Source organism: Vitis riparia, chromosome 13 (assembly GCF_004353265.1).
Source record: "Vitis riparia cultivar Riparia Gloire de Montpellier isolate 1030 chromosome 13, EGFV_Vit.rip_1.0, whole genome shotgun sequence".
In the NCBI taxonomy this organism is placed as follows: Eukaryota; Viridiplantae; Streptophyta; class Magnoliopsida; order Vitales; family Vitaceae; genus Vitis; species Vitis riparia.
In genome coordinates, this window is record NC_048443.1 from 5086052 (window position 1) to 5106096 (window position 20045).

General features: G+C 35.6%; 2 protein-coding genes and 1 long non-coding RNA gene across 5 annotated transcripts; all 3 read right to left on the reverse strand.

The window, feature by feature from the left end:
- Window positions 1–501: 501 nt before the first annotated feature.
- Window positions 502–7341, reverse strand: LOC117927718 (putative disease resistance RPP13-like protein 1). 2 transcript variants are annotated; one of them, XM_034847374.1, is made up of 3 exons: window positions 4003–7341; window positions 2652–2738; window positions 502–1364 (listed from the first exon to the last, which is right to left on the reverse strand). In XM_034847374.1, exons 1-2 carry the CDS (start codon window positions 7192–7194, stop codon window positions 2715–2717), a joined length of 3216 nt encoding a protein of 1071 aa, XP_034703265.1. In that variant the 5' UTR covers window positions 7195–7341; the 3' UTR covers window positions 502–1364; window positions 2652–2714. The 2 variants fall into 2 exon arrangements, 1 of the variants encoding a protein (XP_034703265.1); XR_004653402.1 differs by lacking the exons at window positions 502–1364; window positions 4003–7341 and adding an exon at window positions 3068–3989 and having other exon boundaries at window positions 2649–2738.
- Window positions 7342–9214: 1873 nt separating this feature from the next.
- On the reverse strand, window positions 9215–10209 carry LOC117927454. 2 transcript variants are annotated; one of them, XR_004653340.1, is made up of 4 exons: window positions 9846–10209; window positions 9608–9670; window positions 9428–9507; window positions 9215–9308 (listed from the first exon to the last, which is right to left on the reverse strand). It is a non-coding gene; the product is annotated as an uncharacterized LOC117927454 (long non-coding RNA). The 2 variants fall into 2 exon arrangements; XR_004653341.1 differs by having other exon boundaries at window positions 9608–9773.
- Window positions 10210–10486: 277 nt separating this feature from the next.
- On the reverse strand, window positions 10487–14103 carry LOC117928205 (putative disease resistance RPP13-like protein 1). The gene is made up of 2 exons (XM_034848127.1): window positions 10657–14103; window positions 10487–10537 (listed from the first exon to the last, which is right to left on the reverse strand). Exons 1-2 carry the CDS (start codon window positions 14074–14076, stop codon window positions 10487–10489), a joined length of 3471 nt encoding a protein of 1156 aa, XP_034704018.1. The 5' UTR covers window positions 14077–14103.
- Between the last annotated feature and the right edge of the window lie 5942 nt (window positions 14104–20045).

Sequence of the window (20045 nt, forward strand, 5' to 3'; positions counted from 1 at the left end):
TTATATAATTTTTTTATGGTTAATTTTTTATTTATTGAGTATATATATATATATATATATATATATATATATATATATATATATATATATATATATATTTTAGTCTTATTATTTAACAACAAAAAAACTCTAAAAATTTATTTTTTAAAAATAAAATAAAATTATTTTAAATTATATGTAATGATATTATTGTAAATTTATTTCTTTTTCATTTCTATTCCTATTATTATCAAACATTGGAATTGAAACAAATAATCATTCCAATCTTGCATTCCTAAATTTGTCCAAATGCTAAAAATAGAATCATCAAATTCATTTTTATCCACTAAGAAATAGGAATAGAAACAAAATATTCATTTCGATTCCTTATTTTGACGTACCAAACACCCCCTTCAAGAAATAATGGCTTAAGGATTAATTCGATTGTGTTTGGCCTAAGGATTCTGTTACACCTAAGATGACTCAAGATTTATCGTTATCACAACACTCTTTGGCAAATTATGGTTCAAAGAGCAAGTCAAATATCAATCTTAAAAAGTAAGCTCAAGATTGTATTGCCTTAGGATTTGGTGCAGAAAGAAAATTTACTTGAAATAAGAAAAAAAAATAAAAATCAATATATAACTGAAAAGTAACATATTCATGCTTGATACTTCAATGTTGGCATTGAATTACTTCATCATTCTTCTCTTCTTACCTGAAAGAAGAAATTAAAAGAAAAAAATGAAGCACTAACTTATCATGCTTACTCAAAATGGTCTTGAAGAAAGCAGATAATCATGTAGTATTGAGGTCATGCCTCGAAAGTTTTTCAGTCAACCCTTTGGACCAGAGCTTAGGACACCTATAGATGGATATAGTTTCAAGAGAACGCAGGTTTTTGAAAGCCACAGATGCGATGGAATCCAGTTTACGAATAAAAAAATTGCTCAGTTGTGGGAAAAAGATAGTCATCATCTGATAGAGAAGCCAGAGCTGGACATACACCAGAAATGTACAAATGATGAAAGAGAAGTGAGCCTGTAGAGGTCCTACTCAGGTAATGGCAGCTTCAGATTCACATGATCTCCCATATAAAGTGATGTAAGGTTGGAGGCTAAACTGCAGTCTTCTGCTTCTTCTGGTTAGCCCAGTCTTCCAATTTCAAATATTTAAGATTGCCAAGCAGCCCTGCTGCTCCAAAGTCCAAAGGGTACAAGTCCATGCCACTACCAGATCTCCAGACTTTCAAGACCACTGAGGCATTCTAATCCAAACCTGCTCTCCAATCTCCCCACATCCTCTTACCATCAGTTTTTCGAATATGAAATTTCCTGATTTCAAGCATTGGGAGTGTTGCAGGCAGCCCTTTCCTTTGTCAAAACCTACATCATGGCAAAAACATACCCAATTTAAATTATGAATGAGCAGACATACCCAGTTTAAAATAAGGAAGAGCGGTCTCTGCTTTTGTTATTTTGAGTAGGGAAAGTAGAGTTCAAAGAAAATTGCTAATATTTATGATATATGAAAACCCGTGCCTGATTGAAAGCAAGGAGAGAATAGGGCTGGGACAGTAAATGGGTATATCTAATATCTATATCAATAATGGGGATGTGGGCAATGTAGTTCTCTTATAAGCACATTTCTTTTAGAATAGGACAGCCTGTGCTAGCCTTCTAAGTATTGCAGGCAGCCCAAGGACCAGAGATTAGGTGATCAATAAATATGTAGGCACCTTTCTTAAGAAACTATAGTATACATCCAGAGTCAGCCAGAAGGTTTGTTTGATGCCCTCTCCAATCTTCTTAAGACTGGATTGAACTCAAAACAAAAGTAGTATAACCTTGCACAAATAAACCTGCAGTACAATTCATGGATCTGTGGATGGAACTGTATATGTGTAAAATTAAGGGTTAATCACACTGCAAAAACAACAGAATGCCAACGTTACTTCATCTAGAAAAATGACTGTTTGTGTGAAACAGAGGATTAACAGCAGCATGAAAAGCACAGAGAGAATGCCAAGCCATAACTACAGTCGATGTCCACCTCTAAATGAAACATCAATGAAAAATCTTGTGAGAAATTAAAAATCAATTGCACCAGTCATAGAAATTCACCATCTTTTTTTCATCCTACATGTTGAGAAGAAATTTCATTTATTTTCTGAAGGCCAAACCAATATGGGGCCATTGAAATGGGAAGCCACATATTCTGAACAGGGAGACATACCTATTAGTTTGCTTTCATCTCTACACTAGGGAAACCAGAACTCTAAGGGAGACATACCTGTTTACCTCTGCAACATCCTTGTCAAGCCAGAACCCCATGAATTTAGAATGAAAATTGGCAGTCACATTAGCAGGAAAAGAATTAGCAAGAACTACACTAACATTATCAATCAAAATGAGCTTGTTCAAGATAGTTTATACATAGCTTCAGTTCATAATGGCACTCTGTGGTTGAATGAGTGATGTTTGGATAGAAATTTGAAGTGAGCAACAATGAACAATTTCTTGAAATACCATCAAAGACTTAGTGACATGACAATGTAAATATTTATAAATGATCATTGCAAAGCATTTTTCAAATCACTATACAAGTCTACCAACAATTATAAAAATAAAAAGGACACAGTTGAAGAGACAATAAGTGAGAGAAGAACCCACCCCAGTGAGTAACTTCTGTCAAAGATCTTCTGTCATCTTCACCCTGTGCTTCCTGCCACATCTCTACCAAGCATTATCCCTCTGAATCTACAAGGCAAGAACAGAAATTGGTTACAACTTCACCAGCATTATGAAGAGAAATAATTACATAAAATTTCAGAATGATTGGATCTCTTGAAATAGTTTCAAGGACAAAATAAAATGACAAAGTAAATATTTACAGAGTAAGAACCATTTCGAAAAGTAATACTACACTTAAATGCTATCATAGGTTTCATCATCTGAATTATAGGTTTACTTACTTTCATCTTCTCTGCAGAACTTTTATTTGTGTAAAAAATTTGGACTAAATCCAAGACAATTGGTTTAAATATTGGAAAGTAAACAAAGGCTAGAAAAGCAGAAGTGGGTTGTACCTGATTGACTAAAGTAAGCATAAAGATGAATGGATCTATCCTTCTTGACAAGAGAAAAATGTATTTCAATCTGAGTCTGCTATCTTTCAATGGATGTATGAGCCATCTATTTGAATGCAGGGGATGTGGGAGAAGTTGGGCCAGTATCCTCCCTTCTCCTTTAAGCAGCTTTCTTTTATAATAGGACAACCAGTGATTTCAAGTCTTCCAAGTGTTGCAGGCAACTCCAAGGAACTGAGCTTGCAGCAACAATCAATACCTAGTTCAGTAAGAGACACCAGATTTTGGAGAGCCAGGGAGGTTAAAGATTCCAGTTCACTGATGAAAAGATAGGTCAGAGATGGAGGAAGCAGACACTCTTCATCCGAAAAAGAAGCCATATTGGGAAACACTCCACAAATGGACAATTCAGAAAGAGAGGTGAGGGTAAGGAGTCCCCATTCAGATATGGGTGTTTTCAGATTCTGACACAATCCAACGTAAAGTGATGTTAGATTGGGGGGCAAACCCCCTTCTGGAAAGGATTCCACTCCTGGACAACCCCATATGCTGAGAGTGTGAACAGATGTGAGGTTTTTCATTTGCTGTGGAAGGGACCTGAGATTCACATATCTCCAAATACGAAGGTGCATGAGGTTGGGGGTGGACAACCCTCTTTTTGGAAAACACTCCAGACCTCCACAATCTTCTATGTGGAGCTCCTTGAGGCTTGTAAGGCATTCTGGTAGGATTTTAAGATTTGGATAGCCCCTTATGTCTAAATATTCAAGAGCTGTGCCATTGGGTGACATTTTCTCTGATATTGACTCCAAGTTTGCGCATCCCCAAATACAAAGGAGCTCAAGGGTGGAGGGTAACTCTCCCGTTGGAAAGAACTTGAGAGAGGAACAATTCTTTATCCACAATTTTTCAAGGCAACAAGTGTTTTTGCTTACAGTGGAAGAGGACTTGTGGTGCATCATTCCCTCTGGTAGAGACTCCAAATTTTCACAATCTTCAACCCTCATATGCTTGAGCGTGGTGGGCAGCTCGCCATTTGGAAAGCATATGAGAGATGGGCAGTTCTGCAGCACCAGAGATCTGAGCAAGGGTGACAAAGCGGCCTCTGGAAATGAAACCAGTTTGGGGCACCTCTCTAATTTCAACTCTTGGAGAGATATGAGACTTTGCAATCCGTTTGGCAGCTCCTCCAGGTTAGCACAGTCTTGTATTTTCAAAATTTTAAGTTTGCAAGGTAGCATTTGCTCCTCCAACGTTACAAGCCAGTGACACCGTCCAATAGCTAATGTTTCAAGACAACTACCAACCCCACTTCTGAACACCACCCCTTCACATTCTTCTAAACTTAATTCAGCAAGAGATGCAAATCCTGAAAAGGGAACTTTCAAATTTGGACACCCAAAGATATCAAGTTTAACCAGAGAAGGTAGGCAATCAGGCAACTGTATACCTAGCTTTGAGCATCTCCTTATTGTAAGTTCTCGAAGGAATGGAAATGGTCCCACTTGTTCATCTGCATCTGGAAAAAACCAATCTTTCCATGTTGGCATATTTTCAAACTTCAGAAACTCCAAGGATGGAAAAGACTTGACAATCCCACCATAAAACTCCTCATCTATGGTTCTAACTTCACTCATCCCTTCGATATGCAAGTTTTTGAGTAAGGATAATTGGCCGAGAGCCGGTAACGATGTGCATATCTTGCAATTCTTGAGAACCAAGTGTGTCATTAAAGGGAATGAGGGATTCTTTATCCAACTTGGAAAGTTTAGTCCACCATAGAATGCAATGGTGAGCTTTTCCAGATTTCTATGAGGTTGTAGCCACTCTAAAACAAGCGTCTCATTCATTTTATTTCTTGATTCACCAAAATCACTGCTCCATTTCAGTGTTAACTCTTTGATGTTCTGCTTCTTCTGTAAATTAACACTCCTTGCATCTTGAATATCTACCACATTATGCAACCCTGAAATGGAAAGCTTTCCTTGCAGAGCCAACAAATTCTTTAATTCTTTGATACCCGACCTGCTACCTTTGCCCACAATAAAGTCGGATAATGTTTGCAAATTGATTAAGTTTCCCATTTGAGGGGGCATCTCCTGTAGTTGAACTGCACCAGAAATATCAACATGTCGAAGGTTGATGAGGCCTCCAATTCCCATAGGCAACTCAACAAGTCTATAGCAATTGCGTAATATCAGTGTTTGCAAATTATCAAGATGACCCACTGAATCGGGTAACCTATTCATCAAAGAATCAGATAAATTCAAATAGCGCAGATGTTTCAAACCGCCTATGGAATTTGGTAACATCTCACTTATGAAATAACCACTTAATGACAATACCCGCAAACATTTCATTTCTTTTAAAAGGTCATCTAGCACCTTACTTGAAATGAAATATGTAGAAAATGTAGCCAGTGGCAAAGCAACTAACGTCCGCAGACACTTAGCCTTATGAAACGCTTCGAATTTTCTCATCATCTCATAACGTTGACGATTGAATGCCAAATGACGAGCCTTCTCTGAAACAGCCGTGGATTGCTTATTATTCTCTAACTCATCATCCAAATTAAAGCATATGTATCCGGCAATAGATTGTGCTAAATCGTTAATAAGATCATGCATAAAAAATTGGGATGAATTTTGAGTTGACTGTTGAAAAAATGACCTTGAGAATAAATCATCAAAGTACTCACAACCTAACTTCTCAGGCTGGTTCTCTCCCTTTGTTTGTTGCAGAAAACCTTCTGCCATCCATAATAGGATTAATTCATCTTTGTCGAATTCATAGTCTTTTGGAAATATCGAGCAATAAGCAAAACACCGCTTCAAATGAGAAGGAAGATGATGGTAGCTTAGCTTGAGAGCCGGAAGAATATGACTTTTCTCCTCCGGGAGATCCCATATCTTGCTTGTTAATATATCTTCCCATGCTCTGCGATTTAGTTGATTGCGCAACATGCTACCAAGCGCCTTTGCTGCCAAAGGCAAGCCTTTGCACCTTCTGACTATCTCCTCTCCAACTTCTTTCAGGTGTGGATAAGCATCAAAGTTTCTTGCCCCTAATGCTTGTCGGGTGAATAAAGATAGACAATCATCATATGATAACTCCTGAAGGGGATAAGCTGAACAAGTTCCGGTAACAGATACAACCCCTTTATTACGGGTTGTGACAATAAGCTTACTACCTGACGCTCCGGCTCTCATCGGCATGCACAAAATATCCCATTCATCAAAATTCTCATTCCAAACGTCGTCCAAGATAAGAAGAAATTTCTTCCGGTAAAGTTTCTCCCTGAGCTCAATCTGAAGCAAATTAAGATTGTTGGCATAACGTGTATGTGGAGAAAGTGATTGCAGAATAGTTTTGGTCACCCTCAAAACATCAAAATCATCGGAAACACAGACCCAAGCTCGCAAATCAAAATGATCCTTCACTTTATCGTCATTAAACGCAAGTTGAGCAAGAGTAGTTTTGCCTATACCTCCCATGCCGACGATGGGGATCACGCAGACTTCATCATCACTTGGATCATCCTTGAGCAGCATGGCAAGTATGGCAGCTTTATCTGTTTCCCTGCCATAAATACGAGATTCAATCACCAAAGAAGTGGATGGCAGTCTCCGTAGTCTCTTTCTACCAGACCAACCTGCAGAAATATCTCTTAAATCCAGTTGCTTTTTTTGGGCTGAAATATCTTGTAATCTGGCAGTGATCTCCTCTATCTTGGAACCCATACTTAAATTGGACCAAGCAGCACTCAAAGTGAGACTAGTAGACACAGAAGATAAAATGCTCCGAACGGTACCAGTGGGCGGTTGGGGTTGAGCCACGATCAAGTTGCGTCGCAAAGCTTGGGTGGCGAAGTCGTCCAAGATGTCCTCCACATCATAAGCCAAGTCTCTGAGGTCGTGTAGCCACATCTTCACCAGGGGGTTTGTCATCTGCTTCTCCTCCGCGTCATGGAGCACTGCGTAGATCTTCATCAATGTTTTGTTCCACTTGTTCAGGTCAGAATCCACGTGCTCTTCACGTGCGTACTTCCAGACCTCCGGCGAGGCGACCATGTTGACCAACTTCTGAATGAACCCAGACAAAACGGCTTCTCCAATAAAACCAGCCATGTTTTTTTTTTTTCTTTTCTTGTAGGTAACAAGGGATTAATTAAGGGAACTCTCTGCAACAGATCTTTAAGATATTAGATATTCTTCAGAAGAAAAGTTTGTAGCTAAAAAATGATTAGAGGAAGTCTGCAACTCTTCAGAAGAAAAGTATTTGGAAATACGGCAATGAATTCCGTGGAAGTGACGGTCCAGACGGTCTGAACGATGGAAAGTGACTGTTCCAGTCACAAAAATACAAAATGTGACACCTTTAGTGGATGTCCTTGGACTTATTCTCGGTTGGTCGACAGGGTTGGTATGTTGAAAATGCCGCACATGGGCTGCTCTTCTGAGTTCATATTCGAGAAGTGAAATGTGAACTAATGCCCATTAGAGAAGACCATAAGAAGATAGGGAAAATGGCAGCTTTTTACATATTTGATTGGTTTTAATAAATTAATTAATTTTAAAAAATATATCCTAAGTTTTTTTAGAAAATACCAAATAATAAAACCATATTTCTTTTACCAAATGAATATGCAAAATGGTAATTTGAGACACTTTCTAGCTTATATTAAATTTCATCGAGTTAATCTTTTATCTTTTATCTCTTCGTAACACATATTTTATCACACAGATTGTTTGCACATATTTCTATTGATGCACTCGATTGCTTTACTATACCATAATCAAGGCAACCAGTTATTATACTCCACTTGGTTACTTTTCTTAACCATATTTTCACTTCATACCACAACTTCTCCGCATGTCATGGTCTCCTCCTAAGCCATGGTCCTCTTGTGTACCATGGTCCCCTCATAAGCCATGGTCCCCCTCATGCACTAGACTATTCGACCACTTCATAATTTCCACCTTTCAAGATCCAATAAATACGTAGGAAAGACCATATTTATTACAGATAATGAAGTATATGTTTCATATATTACATTCTTATTAGAGAATAATTGATTCCACCTTTAACCAAAATTTCTTCTACAATTTTCTTCCATGTTCCATTTTTCTTGGCTTTAATAAAATCACACAAAGAAGTACATGAAATTTAATGGGATTCAACTAGTTAGTATATATTCCTTATTAGTTGTCATCTATCTCAAATTCTTAATTAATTAAAATATATATATATATTGTATTGAATTTTATATACAATATTTGCTATGTTGATATGATATTATAATATTAGACTTTTTTATACAATAAGAAAAGTCACTAAAATATCTTTATAAATTTTCTATATTTTAAAGCAAAAAATTTACACGATGAAAATGAGTTTATGAAAACTATATATGATAGATAAAAATATGAGAAAGATCTAGTGAGAAACCCCAAGTCGAATAATAACTCATGATTCAATGTGTAGATATAAGGAGTAGAGAAATATGAGATTTTTTTATCATTTATAATATTTTTTATGGTACAGTAAAATTATTTTCTCTCATCCATGGATATAAAAATAGTTAATTAAATCAATGTCAAACCTTTTTCCAACACAACAAGTTATATCAAAGTTTTTTCCAAACATACAAAAAGTGGAATTGGAACTAGGTCATGGGGTTAAGGTATAGAAATGGAATGTTAAGGGAAGAGTTGTTAGGTATGTGATATTACGAGTCTATGACTCATTGAGAAAATGATACCTAAAAAAAATGATCCCGGGATAGGTGTGTAAGGCAAGCCCAAAGTCCTCAAGACAGGTGTGTTATGGGATGGTCAGTCTCCGTTGTGATTGTTAAGACATACTATAGGTAAAAAGAGCCTTAGGATAGGTGTGTTGTGGGATAGTCAAGTCCCATCATGAGCCTTCAAATCGTTAAGCCTTGGAGTAAGTGTTAATTAAGGGGTGGTTATGGCATTTGGGCCTAATCAAATTGCTGTGTGAAAGCAGAAGAGAAGGCAACTGGCCCGTCTGCAACAACAGCTTGAGGAGTATAATAGAACAAGTCATAAACACTACACTACACCAACCTTTACTTGAAGTTGGAAAATAAATAAATCAATAGAAGTATATGATATGTAACTGAGAATAGCATACATATTCATGCTTGTGTACAATAGCAGAAACCAGAAAAACAAGTCCTGATAAGCACTGACCACCTTCATCATTCTTTTCTTCCTACCTGAAATAAGAAATTCCAAAAAGGAACCATCCACTTACAAAATTGGGGAACCCATATCGGGAATTGTCAAAAGGAAAAACAAAATAGATAATTATCTAACATTGAGGTAAAAAACATACCATCACCATGTGAATTTGCTGCTTAATGTTCGGAAATTTTGGATTTCATATGTTTCTTTTCTTCTTTATTTCTTTCCTTCCTGTATGTAGAGAGAAATTTCCACTCTTTATTTCGAAATGAACTCAGAATTTTGCCAATGAACATGGGAGATGCACACTGTGAATAGGCAGTAGGCATACCTTGTTGAAGGAGGGAAAAACACAATGCAAACGACAAATGAGTCATTGAACGGCTTCCTTGATCTGAAACAAATAAGAACAAAACAGCTTAAGCAGGGCAAGAGATTTTACACTCAGTTTTAGCCATAAGCCGGTGATGCTGTCAAAAGCCACCGCCCATCCAAGCCTTCAATAAACACATGGAAAATCAGATTAACAGGACAATATGAAACTGGGATTGAGTTGCAAATAGGCATACCTGAGTGAGTTTTTTTCCCGTTTTTTATACAGGGCGCAGAATTCATCTTGGGATGTTGTTAGCAATCCCTTATTTCAAGTCTTGATAGCGTTTCAGGCAGCCCAATGGACCGGAGCTTAGGGCATCTGTAGATGGATATCCTTTCAAGGGAAGAGAGGTTTTTGAGAGCCAGACAGGCCAGGGAATCCAGCTTACTGATAAAAAGTTTGCTCAGAGTTGAAGGAAGAAGACAGTCATCATCTGAAAGAGATGCCAGACTTGGACATACACCGGAAATGTACAGTGATGAAAGAGAAGTGAGCCTGTGGAGGCCCCATTCAGATAATGGCACCTTCAGATTCACACAATCTCTGATTGAGAGCGAGGTAAGGTTGGGGGCCAAACCGCATTCTGGAAATGACTCCAAGCCCTGACAATTTTTAATATTCAGTTCTTGAAGAGATAAAAGGTTCTGCATTTGATGAGGAAGGGACTTCAGGTTCTCACAGTTATTAATATAAAGGTCTCTGAGATTGGGAGTGGGCAAGCCCCTTTCTGGAAAGGACACAAGACCTTGACAACCATATATATAGAGATACGTGAGACTGTGGAGGAATCCTGGAAGGATTTTCATGTTTGGATAATTGGAAATGGACAAATGTTCAAGTGCAGTATTGCTGTGCAGCATCTTCTCTGAAATTGGTTGAAATTGCCTGCAGTCCCATATCTCAAGCCGCTTAAGGGTGGAGGGTAGCTCGCCTGTTGGAAGGGATGGAAGGGATGAACATTTTCTGATCTCCAAGACTTCAAGACAACAAGAGTTGTTGCTAACCATAGAATTGTGGTGCATCATTCCCTCTGGCAGAGTCTGTAGATTTGCACAATCCTTGATCTTCAGTTGCTTAAGTGAGGCAGGCAGCTCACCTTCTGGAAAGCTAATGAGGCATGGGCAGTGTTCAATCTCCAAATATTCAAGGAAACCTGAGTTGTAATTATGAGGCAGTAACTTCAGAGTGTTGCATTTCTGCAGCACGAGACTTCTCAGCATCGGTGGCAAGCCCATCTCTGGAAATGACTCCAGTTTGGGGCAACTCTGTAATGACAACTCTTCAAGACATGTGAGACGTTGCAGACCATTAGGCAGCCTCTGCAGGTTAGCACAGTTTTCTATTTTCAAATGTTTGAGATTGCACGGCAGTCTTTGCTCCTCCAAGGATACAAGTCCATGGCACTGCCAGATATCTATACTTTCAAGACCCCGAAGGCATTCTAATCCAAATCTGTTCTCCCACAAAGATGTCATCTCCCCACATCCTCTTATCACCAGTTTTTGAAGGGCTGCTAACAACTGGGTAAATCCTTCCCTTAGACAAGTTAATCTGGAAATTCTCTGAATGTTTAGTGTAGTGAGGGAGCTCAGATCAACCCCGTTTCTCAACACAACCTCATTACATTCTACAACGTTTAAGCTACAAACATATGCAAGTCTTGGAAGTGCAGCCTTCAACTTTGGGCATTCAAAAATTTCGAGCTCTGCCAGAGAAGGTAGGCAATTGGGCAAGCTTCCAGTCAGTTTGGGACATTCCCTTATTCTAAGCTCTCGAAGGCAAGAAAATAATCCTTCACATTCCTCAACCATATCAGAAAAACACCAGTCTTCCCATTCTGGCATATCCTCAAACCTTAGAGACTCCAAGCATGGAAAAGGCTGGAAAAGAGACACCTCCCCAAAAAATTCATCACCTATGGTTTTAACTTTACACATTCCTTGAATGCGCAAGGCTTTGAGTAGAGATAGTCGTCCAAGACATGGTAGCGATGTGCATTTTCCACAATTTTTAAGGGTCAGGGACTCCATTTTTGAGAATGAAGGATTCCCTATCCAGCTTGGGACTTTTGGTCCTCCATAGAACTCAACTGTGAGCTTTTTCAGATTTCTTTGAGGTTGCAGCAACTCGAGCACAAGCATTTCATTCAATTCATTTCGTGAATCATCAAAATCACCACTCCATCCCATTGTTAGTTCTTCAATGTGGCACTTATTCTTTAAACAAGCATCCATTGCATCTCGAGTATTTCTCACATTATGCAATCCTTGAATGGAAAGTTCTCCTTGAAGATCCAACAAGTGCTTCAATTCTTGTATGCTCGACCCATTACCTTTCCCCACAATAAACTTAGACAATGTTTGCAAATTTGTCAGGCTGCCCATTCGTGGGGGCATCTCTTCTAATTGACTTGTCCCAGCAATATCAAGATGTCGAAGGTTGATTAAATTTCCCATCCCCACAGGCATCTCAGTGAGACTCCAACAATCTCGTAATATTAAGGTTTGTAAATTATACAGATGACCTACTGAATTAGGTAACCTTTTAATTGAAGAGCGACATAGATTGAGATATCTTAGGTGACTCAAATTATCAATTGAACTCGGCAGCTCACTCATCTTATAGCCACTTAAAGATAGTACCCGTAAGCATTTCATTTCCATTAAGAGGTCATGTGTCACCTTCGTAGTTATGAATGACAAACTTTTCATAAATGATACACTGATGGGTAAAGCTAGAAAAGTTCGAAGATACTTCCCTTTATCGACAACTTCAAATTTTTTGAAGATCTCGTTGGCCTGACGAATGAATGACAAATGGCGAGCCTTTTGAAAAATATTCTCATTATTCTCCAACTTATCCTCCAAATTCAAACATACGTTTCCGGCAATAGATTGAGCCAAATCATGGATGAGATCATGCATCATGAATCGTGGCATTATGTTACTTGATTGTTGAAAGAACGACCTTGATAACAACTCAGAGAAGTATTTGGAACCTAAGTCCTCCATTCGCTTCTTCCCTTTTGTTTGCTGCAGAAATCCTTCTCCCATCCATAAAAGGATTAATTCATCCTTTTTGAATTCATATCCCTTGGGGAAAATAGCGCAATAAGCAAAACACTGCTTCAGATGAGATGGCAGGTGATGATAGCTCAATTTGAGAGCTGGAAGAACACCACTTTTCTCTTCTGGTAGATCCCATATCTTACTCTTCAATATATCGTCCCATGCCTCATGGTTTAGTTCATTTCGCAAGATGCCTCCCAGGGCCTTTGCCACCAAAGGCAAGCCCCTGCACCTGTTCACCATTTCCTCTCCAATTATTTTCAAGTGCGGATGAGCTTCAAAGTTCCTTGCTCCCAATGCATGCTGCGCGAACACAGCTCGACAATCATCATTTGACAGCTCCTGCAGGAGGTAAGGCGAAACCGTTCTGGTAAGTGTCGCGACACCCATGTTGCGAGTAGTGATGATAACCTTACTTCCAGGTGCCCCAGCTCGCAAGGGGGTGCACAAGCTATCCCATTTGTGATAGTTCTCGTTCCAGACATCATCTAGAACAAGCAGAAACTTCTTTCCAGACAATTTCTCTTTCATCTTGACTTGAAGCAAGTTTAGATCATTGATCTCACGGGTATAAGAAGCAATTGACTGTAAAAGCGTTTTTGTTATCCTCAAAACATCAAAATCATCAGAAACACAAACCCAAGCCCTCAGATCAAAGTGATTCTTCACTCTGTCGTCGTTGTAGGCAAGCTGGGCAAGTGTAGTTTTGCCGACACCTCCCATGCCGACTATAGGAATCACGCAGACTTCATTATCATGAATCAATTCATCCCTCAGCAACACTTCAAGTATCGCCTCTTTATCAGTTTCCCTGCCATAAACACGAGACTCAACCACCAGAGAAGCTGTTTCAGGGACTCTTTTTCTCTTCCTGTGGGACTTCCCTTCAACATTCTCTCTCAAATCCAGGTCACCCTTTTGGGTAGAAATCTCATGTAATCTTGCAGTGATCTCCTCTATCTTAGACCCCATATTGAGATTATACACCAAAGCATTTGGATTGAAACGAGAAGACAAGGAGGAGATGAGGCTGCGTACCGTACTAGTACTTGGCTGAGGATCATCTGTGATCAGCTTGCGCCGTAAAGCTTCGGTGGCGAAGTCGTCCAAGATGTCCTCAACATCATAGGCCAAGTCTCTGAGCTCGGCTAACCATATCTGCACGAACCGATTAGTCATCTGCTTCTCCTCAGCATCATGAAGTACTGCATGGATTTTCAGCAGTATTCCCTCCCACTTCTTGAGCTCGGCGTGGACTTGTTCTTCGCGGGCGAACTTCCGGAGGTCGGGGCAGGCCAACATGTCGACCAGCTTCTGAATGGAAGCAGATAGAAAAGCCTCTCCAACAAAAGCCATGGTTAGTTACTTTGCAGAAATCAGTCCCAAATCGTAGAACAGATCCAGAAGAAATGGTTTATGTTGTGCTAACTAATGGTCGTAGAAATTTTGAATATGGTTTCCATGGATTGTGTAGTTTTCAATGGTGAGGACCCCAGGAGCAGGAAAATTTCATGGGCTTCTCATTTTGGTAAAACCTCACTAAATGACAACCGTGTTGACTGCTTCGATGACCAGTTTCCATCAGCCTCGCTCAGATGAGACCTCTTCCTCCCTAATGTGTTAGATAACTACTTTTTCCTGTTGAAGCTGGAGCATAGGATTCTTGGATTTTCAGCATTCAATCACTCTTAATATTTAGATATAACCCAAGTAGGTTTTTTTTATTTTTTTATTTTATTGATAATATTTTGCTAAAGAAAAAATGATTTCTGAAAAAAATTATATATCAAATGGTACTTAAAAAAAATACTTTTTTTTTTTTTCTCAATTTCTAACTTTCAAATAAAAAACTTAGAAATATTAAAAAAAAATAAAAAATGACTTTCAAGCTCCATGAAGACTAAGTTAAATCTTCTAACATACATACATCAAACACAAATATGATCTATGGAATGATTATGGGTAAACCAATGAGCTCGCAAGCATGATGACATAATGACAAGATTAAGCTTACATTTTATTCATAAAATTGGTGTCCATAAGATTGGTCGCGGTCAACTTTCTATATCAATAAGTCAAGTCCATGGAAGAAAACTGTGCTGGAGAATTTCTAATGAAATGAATGGCTGTTATGGTTTTTGAACGTATGAAAGAGAATTTGCCGTAAGGGCCAGGCTAATATCATGTGATGAACAAAACATTGTCCTTCCATCCTAAGAAAAAATGGTAACATTTGAATGGGGTCTCAGTATATCGAATTGTACTTTTTTTATACCTATCAAAAAGACATCATCGATCAAGTAGTGTTAAATATATCTTTTCTGATCTTATTATTTACATTCTAGTCTCATTTATTTGTATCATTATACCTTAATTTTATTCGTTCATACATTTATTTAATAGTCTAGATCTCACCATTAATCATATTTAATGATGTAAATTTTTTGTTTGATAGGTACCACTATGGTACTTTAGTATTTTCCTTTGATTTAATGGGTTTGAATATAAGAAAATCAGAATGAGTCAATGATAGTTATTGAAGAAAATTTGTTAATTAAATCAAAATATTTCAATAACAAAATTATAATTTTCCTTCAACACATGAATAAACAATAGTGTAATGACTACAAAGATAAATCATAATATAGAAAAACCTAATTCAACCTCCTAACGATTTCATTGATGCAATCTTCATGATTTTCGGTATAACCTCCTTTAGTGTAATGATTTTTTTTATTTTTTTTAGCAAACTAGTTTCCTTTGCAACATGTAAATAGAGATAGGAAGAACATAAAACTTTTAAATTATATATACATACAACAACTAATAAGTAGCATACCATTTTTATTTTATAATATTAATCGTAGTCATGGATGTTCAATCCAACACATTATCATATGAGCAAGAATAACTGCTCAATCCCCCCTCCCTCCTCCTTTTTATAGTGGTTTGTAGAGCGTAAAACATAACAATTCAAGAATAAGATTTTTTTCATTTACAATGGGAAAAACTAGAAAAAGAATGGAATAAAGTTTATCTAATAATATGTTTGAAAAAAAAAATGCAAGGAAAAAATGTTGAGATTCTAATGACCTCTAGTCTACAACTAAATGCTTTCTACAATACCACATGTTAAAATAATAAATACAACCCCCCAAAATTCAATGTCACAAACACTTTACTTTTTTATAAAAGCTTGGGAAATGATGAAATAAAATCACACTATCCTAGAGCTTTATGATATCATTATCTATAAACTCTAGAAGGAACCCATTAAAAAGATCTAGTAAAAACACCATGGAAAAGGATAAGATTAAAAAATGAAGAATCATTAGAATATTCTATATTCGTACCCCATGACCTTCAAAGTTGGAAGTATTTGCCTTTTTCATTAATAAAAATAACATTTCTTCTTTCCTCTATTTTGCAATGACATTTCGAGTGCATTCAACTAAGATATATATCACATACTTGCTAAGAAAATGATCAAACTTACTAGATATAAGCTCACTACTTCGATCTAATTAAAGTGTCTTAATATGTTTACCCAATAGATTATCCAATTTTGTCTTAAATTAAATGAATTTATTTGAGGCATTGAATTATCTACATATTAGGTACATATAACTAAACCTAGAGTAATCATCAATAAAAGTGATGAAGTACTCATACCCTCCCCATGCATGAACACTAAAAGTCACACACATTTCATTATATACTAATTCCAAATATTCCTTAGCTCTATGTTCTTTAGTACTAAAGGACTTTCTTGATCATTTTACCTTCTACACAAGATTCATAGACTAAAAGTTCTTCTAGAATAAAAATGTTGAATGTCCTAGACATCTAGTTTTTGGATCCTTTTAGTGAGATTAGACTATTCCTATTATTAGGAAAGAGTGGTAGTAGAGTAATACATGAAAGAAGTAGTATCTCCCACTAGCCTACACAGTTAATCTTGCAACCAAGGTTAAGGTAACTACATTCCTATCATGTAACCTTCTCACTTTTTGAAAACCTGTAAAGAATTGCAAATATTGGGCCTAGAATGTATCTACCACTATACATTTAACAACGACAATATGATGTGCACTTTCCATTTTCATTAGGTAATCCAAACATTCTTTTTCCAATGTCCAAAAAAGGTCACAAAAGAATAACTATCTAGAGCTTGTTTTTCCATTCCTTATCTTAAACTTTTCTTATCTAGTATGGTTCTTCTTATTCATGGTAGAAGAATTTGAAGAACCTTTGACTTCCATATGAACATTCTTTTAATCCTTAAGAATCCCCTTAGTCATCCTAAAGGAATTCAATAAGGTCTGTAAAATCACACAAACCTCGTGTTCATAATAATCCTAAGGCAATTTATCTAAATGATCTACCCTTATCACCAAATATTCCTTGCAAACTAAAAAGAATATTATAGACCATGACAATAAACATATGTTGTTGTTACAACACATTATCCAAACACCCAAGTATGAGACACTTGGTATTCGGATCCATCTTATATCATCTTTGATATATATAACACTTTTTCTTCTTACTAGGTTTGTTCATAAGGATTGGTTAGCTCTATATGTTACCTATTTTAGCTTTTATGTTATTAGTTACTATATCTAAATTATTTTTCTAGTTCACTTGATGAGGTCCGCTTGAGAAAATAGAGGTGATAGGAATAGAAAGAGATGATACCTATAAAAATAATTAAATTCATGCATTGATCAATGAGCATTCGAGGCAGTTGGTAAGTTTAACAATAATGTAATGCTCTTAGGACAAGTTTCATTTTTAGGATTGACTACTTTCACTACAAACATATGTAATCTTATTCTTAAGAAAATTCACATTTCTTGATTCCTTGGCTCAATCTATTGTTAGGGTGGTGATTGTCCCAAATCAAGATAAATCTTAAAATGATGATAAAAGTTCATATCCTTTGATTTCTTGGACCAACCCATCTTTAGGATGGTACATAATAGCCCAAATCAAGATGAGTTCGATCTTGGAAGCTATGAGCTTGCCAAGGGTCCATTCCCACTTAATATTTTGAAGTAATTAAGAGCTTTCAAAACCTTAATAATTACCTTTAATGAATAAATCATCTTCTATGAACATTTCTAAAAAAATATTTATTTCCTAATTGGAAGCCTAGAATAACAAAATTTTGAAAATCTTAAAATTTATATGAGAGTATTTTATCCAAAAGCTAATTAGATAAAATCTTTACTCTTAGATTTTAAAATCTATTTTCATAAAATTCTCCTTCTTTCACACATTTTAATTTTAATAAATATTTTATCTTGGAAATATCTTCAAAGAAATCTATTTTTATCAAATTACTAAGTTTCATTAAACCTTCTTGGCATTGTCCTTTAATGATAAATTATCTCTAATAAAAATTTGCTAAATACTTATTGCCCAAATTGGAATCTCTTGTGTAATAAGAACTTCCAATTTATGAAACTTTTGAAAAATTAAGAGCATCTTATCCAATTAAAAAAAAAATTAATTCTTAAGGATTCTCAAAAATAAACTTAAAGAAAATATTTTAAATGTTAAAGAATAAATTTAAGATGGAACTTTAGCTCTCGTATTTAAAATTCCTCCTAATACTTATTTTCATTATTCCTACACCTTTTCAATTTAATAAATATCCTTAAATATGGAATATTATTTTCATAATAATTTATGTCATTAAAAATTACTAAAAATACAACTTTTAGTAATTCCCTTAATAATAAATTATTCATCTTGAAATTTGTTAAAAAATATTTAATTGTTCCAATTGAGGATTGGTGTAACAAGGAAATTGAAAAAAAAAATTGAAAAAACATGGAAAACACTTTATCCAATAAGAAAAACTTTATCAACAAATATTCTTATAAAATAATTTTAAAATAAATATTTTAAAATCCTTGGAATAATTTTTCCAAAAGTAAACTTTTCTCCTTTGTTTTAAGTACTTCTAACTTTTCTAATAATTGAAAATTTTTATCTTTCAAATATTCAAAAAGCTATAAATTCTTCTTAAAATTATTGTCAATTCATAAGATTTATCTCCTTAAATTTTTTAAAATTAAATTATTTTCATAAGTTCAAGACTTAATAAATTTAATTTTCAAGAAAAATTACGGCCATTAAGAATTATTTAAAATCCAGTTTTATTTATATGTAACCATATAAATAAAGATATTTTCCAATGAAACATATTTTGATATTAAATGTTCTCATATCATCTACAATAAATTTATAATTCATTGATGATATTTTTTATAGGCAATTATTTTTTATTAAAAATTTGGCAACAAAATGAATTTGTCACTTTTAATCATTAATAATGTTTTGGGACATTTTTTTTTTCTTTTTCAATGATGAAAATTTGTCCCTTTCTTGATGCAATATTTCTTTGGAGAAACCCTTTACAAATTAAATTTATATTTTATCACGGAAAACTTTAGTAGATGAAATTGGACTTTTCATTGGATACTTTCAATGTGAGTGTAAGGCGACAAATAAGACATGAAATACTTTTCATAAAAAAAAATGCTTTTGTAGGCAAAATTCAAATTTTTAGTGACAAAATATTTTATTGCTAAAAACCTATTTTCTTGTAGTACTAATACATTTTTGTAACATTTAATACGATTCCTAAGCAACATCACATTGGATTGTGCCTAATGATTTCGATCGCTTTGGTTGAAATTAATTTCAATGATAAAATATACAAGTTATCCTATTGAAAAAAAAATGCATAAACTATATATAGAGATAAATTCCCATGCATCCACCTTGTATCCTTCTTTTCCTTGTTTTTGAAAAAAAAAATTGTAAAAAAAAATATATTTTACTTTCTTTACTTCTTTATCATTCTACAATATTCAACCAAAATTTTTAAAAATTAAAAAATTTTAAAAAATAAAATAAAATAAAACTGCAACCAAGCATGATTCATGGAAAGGGTTTCAAAATTCTAAATTAATTATCTTTTTTAAAGCTTCTTTCTTTATGAATTGAAATTAAAAGGTACATTAATTGACACCTAAATACAAGTTTACCCCTTTAAGTTAATTCCTATTTATTGAAGGACTTACTACCTTAATTACAACCCCTTAAATAAGAGTGTTGAAACCCAACTCAACCAATTCACAAAATCATGATTTTCCACATAAAACGTGGACAGCTTTATCTCAACTTCTTGGAGCTTTGTCTCTTCCATGTAATGTATTGCACGTTGAGGTTGGTCGGTTTGGTGGGTGTCTCACCCGCAACGACCCCCTTGAGCCCATGAGACAAAGTTTGAAAAGTCTTGTTTATTCACT

Excerpts from the sequence above, each read along its gene's own strand:
- LOC117927718 (XM_034847374.1), bottom strand. The coding sequence starts at position 7,194 with ATGGCTGGTTTTATTGGAGAAGCCGTTTTGTCTGGGTTCATTCAGAAG. Across the intron at positions 2,739-4,002 it reads ACCACAAGTCCTCTTCCACT|ATTCAGAGGGATAATGCTTG; the intron begins GTAAGCAAAAAC and ends CTTGCCTTGTAG.
- LOC117928205 (XM_034848127.1), bottom strand. The coding sequence starts at position 14,076 with ATGGCTTTTGTTGGAGAGGCTTTTCTATCTGCTTCCATTCAGAAGCTG. Across the intron at positions 10,538-10,656 it reads TGATGCACCACAATTCTATG|GCAATTTCAACCAATTTCAG; the intron begins GTTAGCAACAAC and ends ATGGGACTGCAG.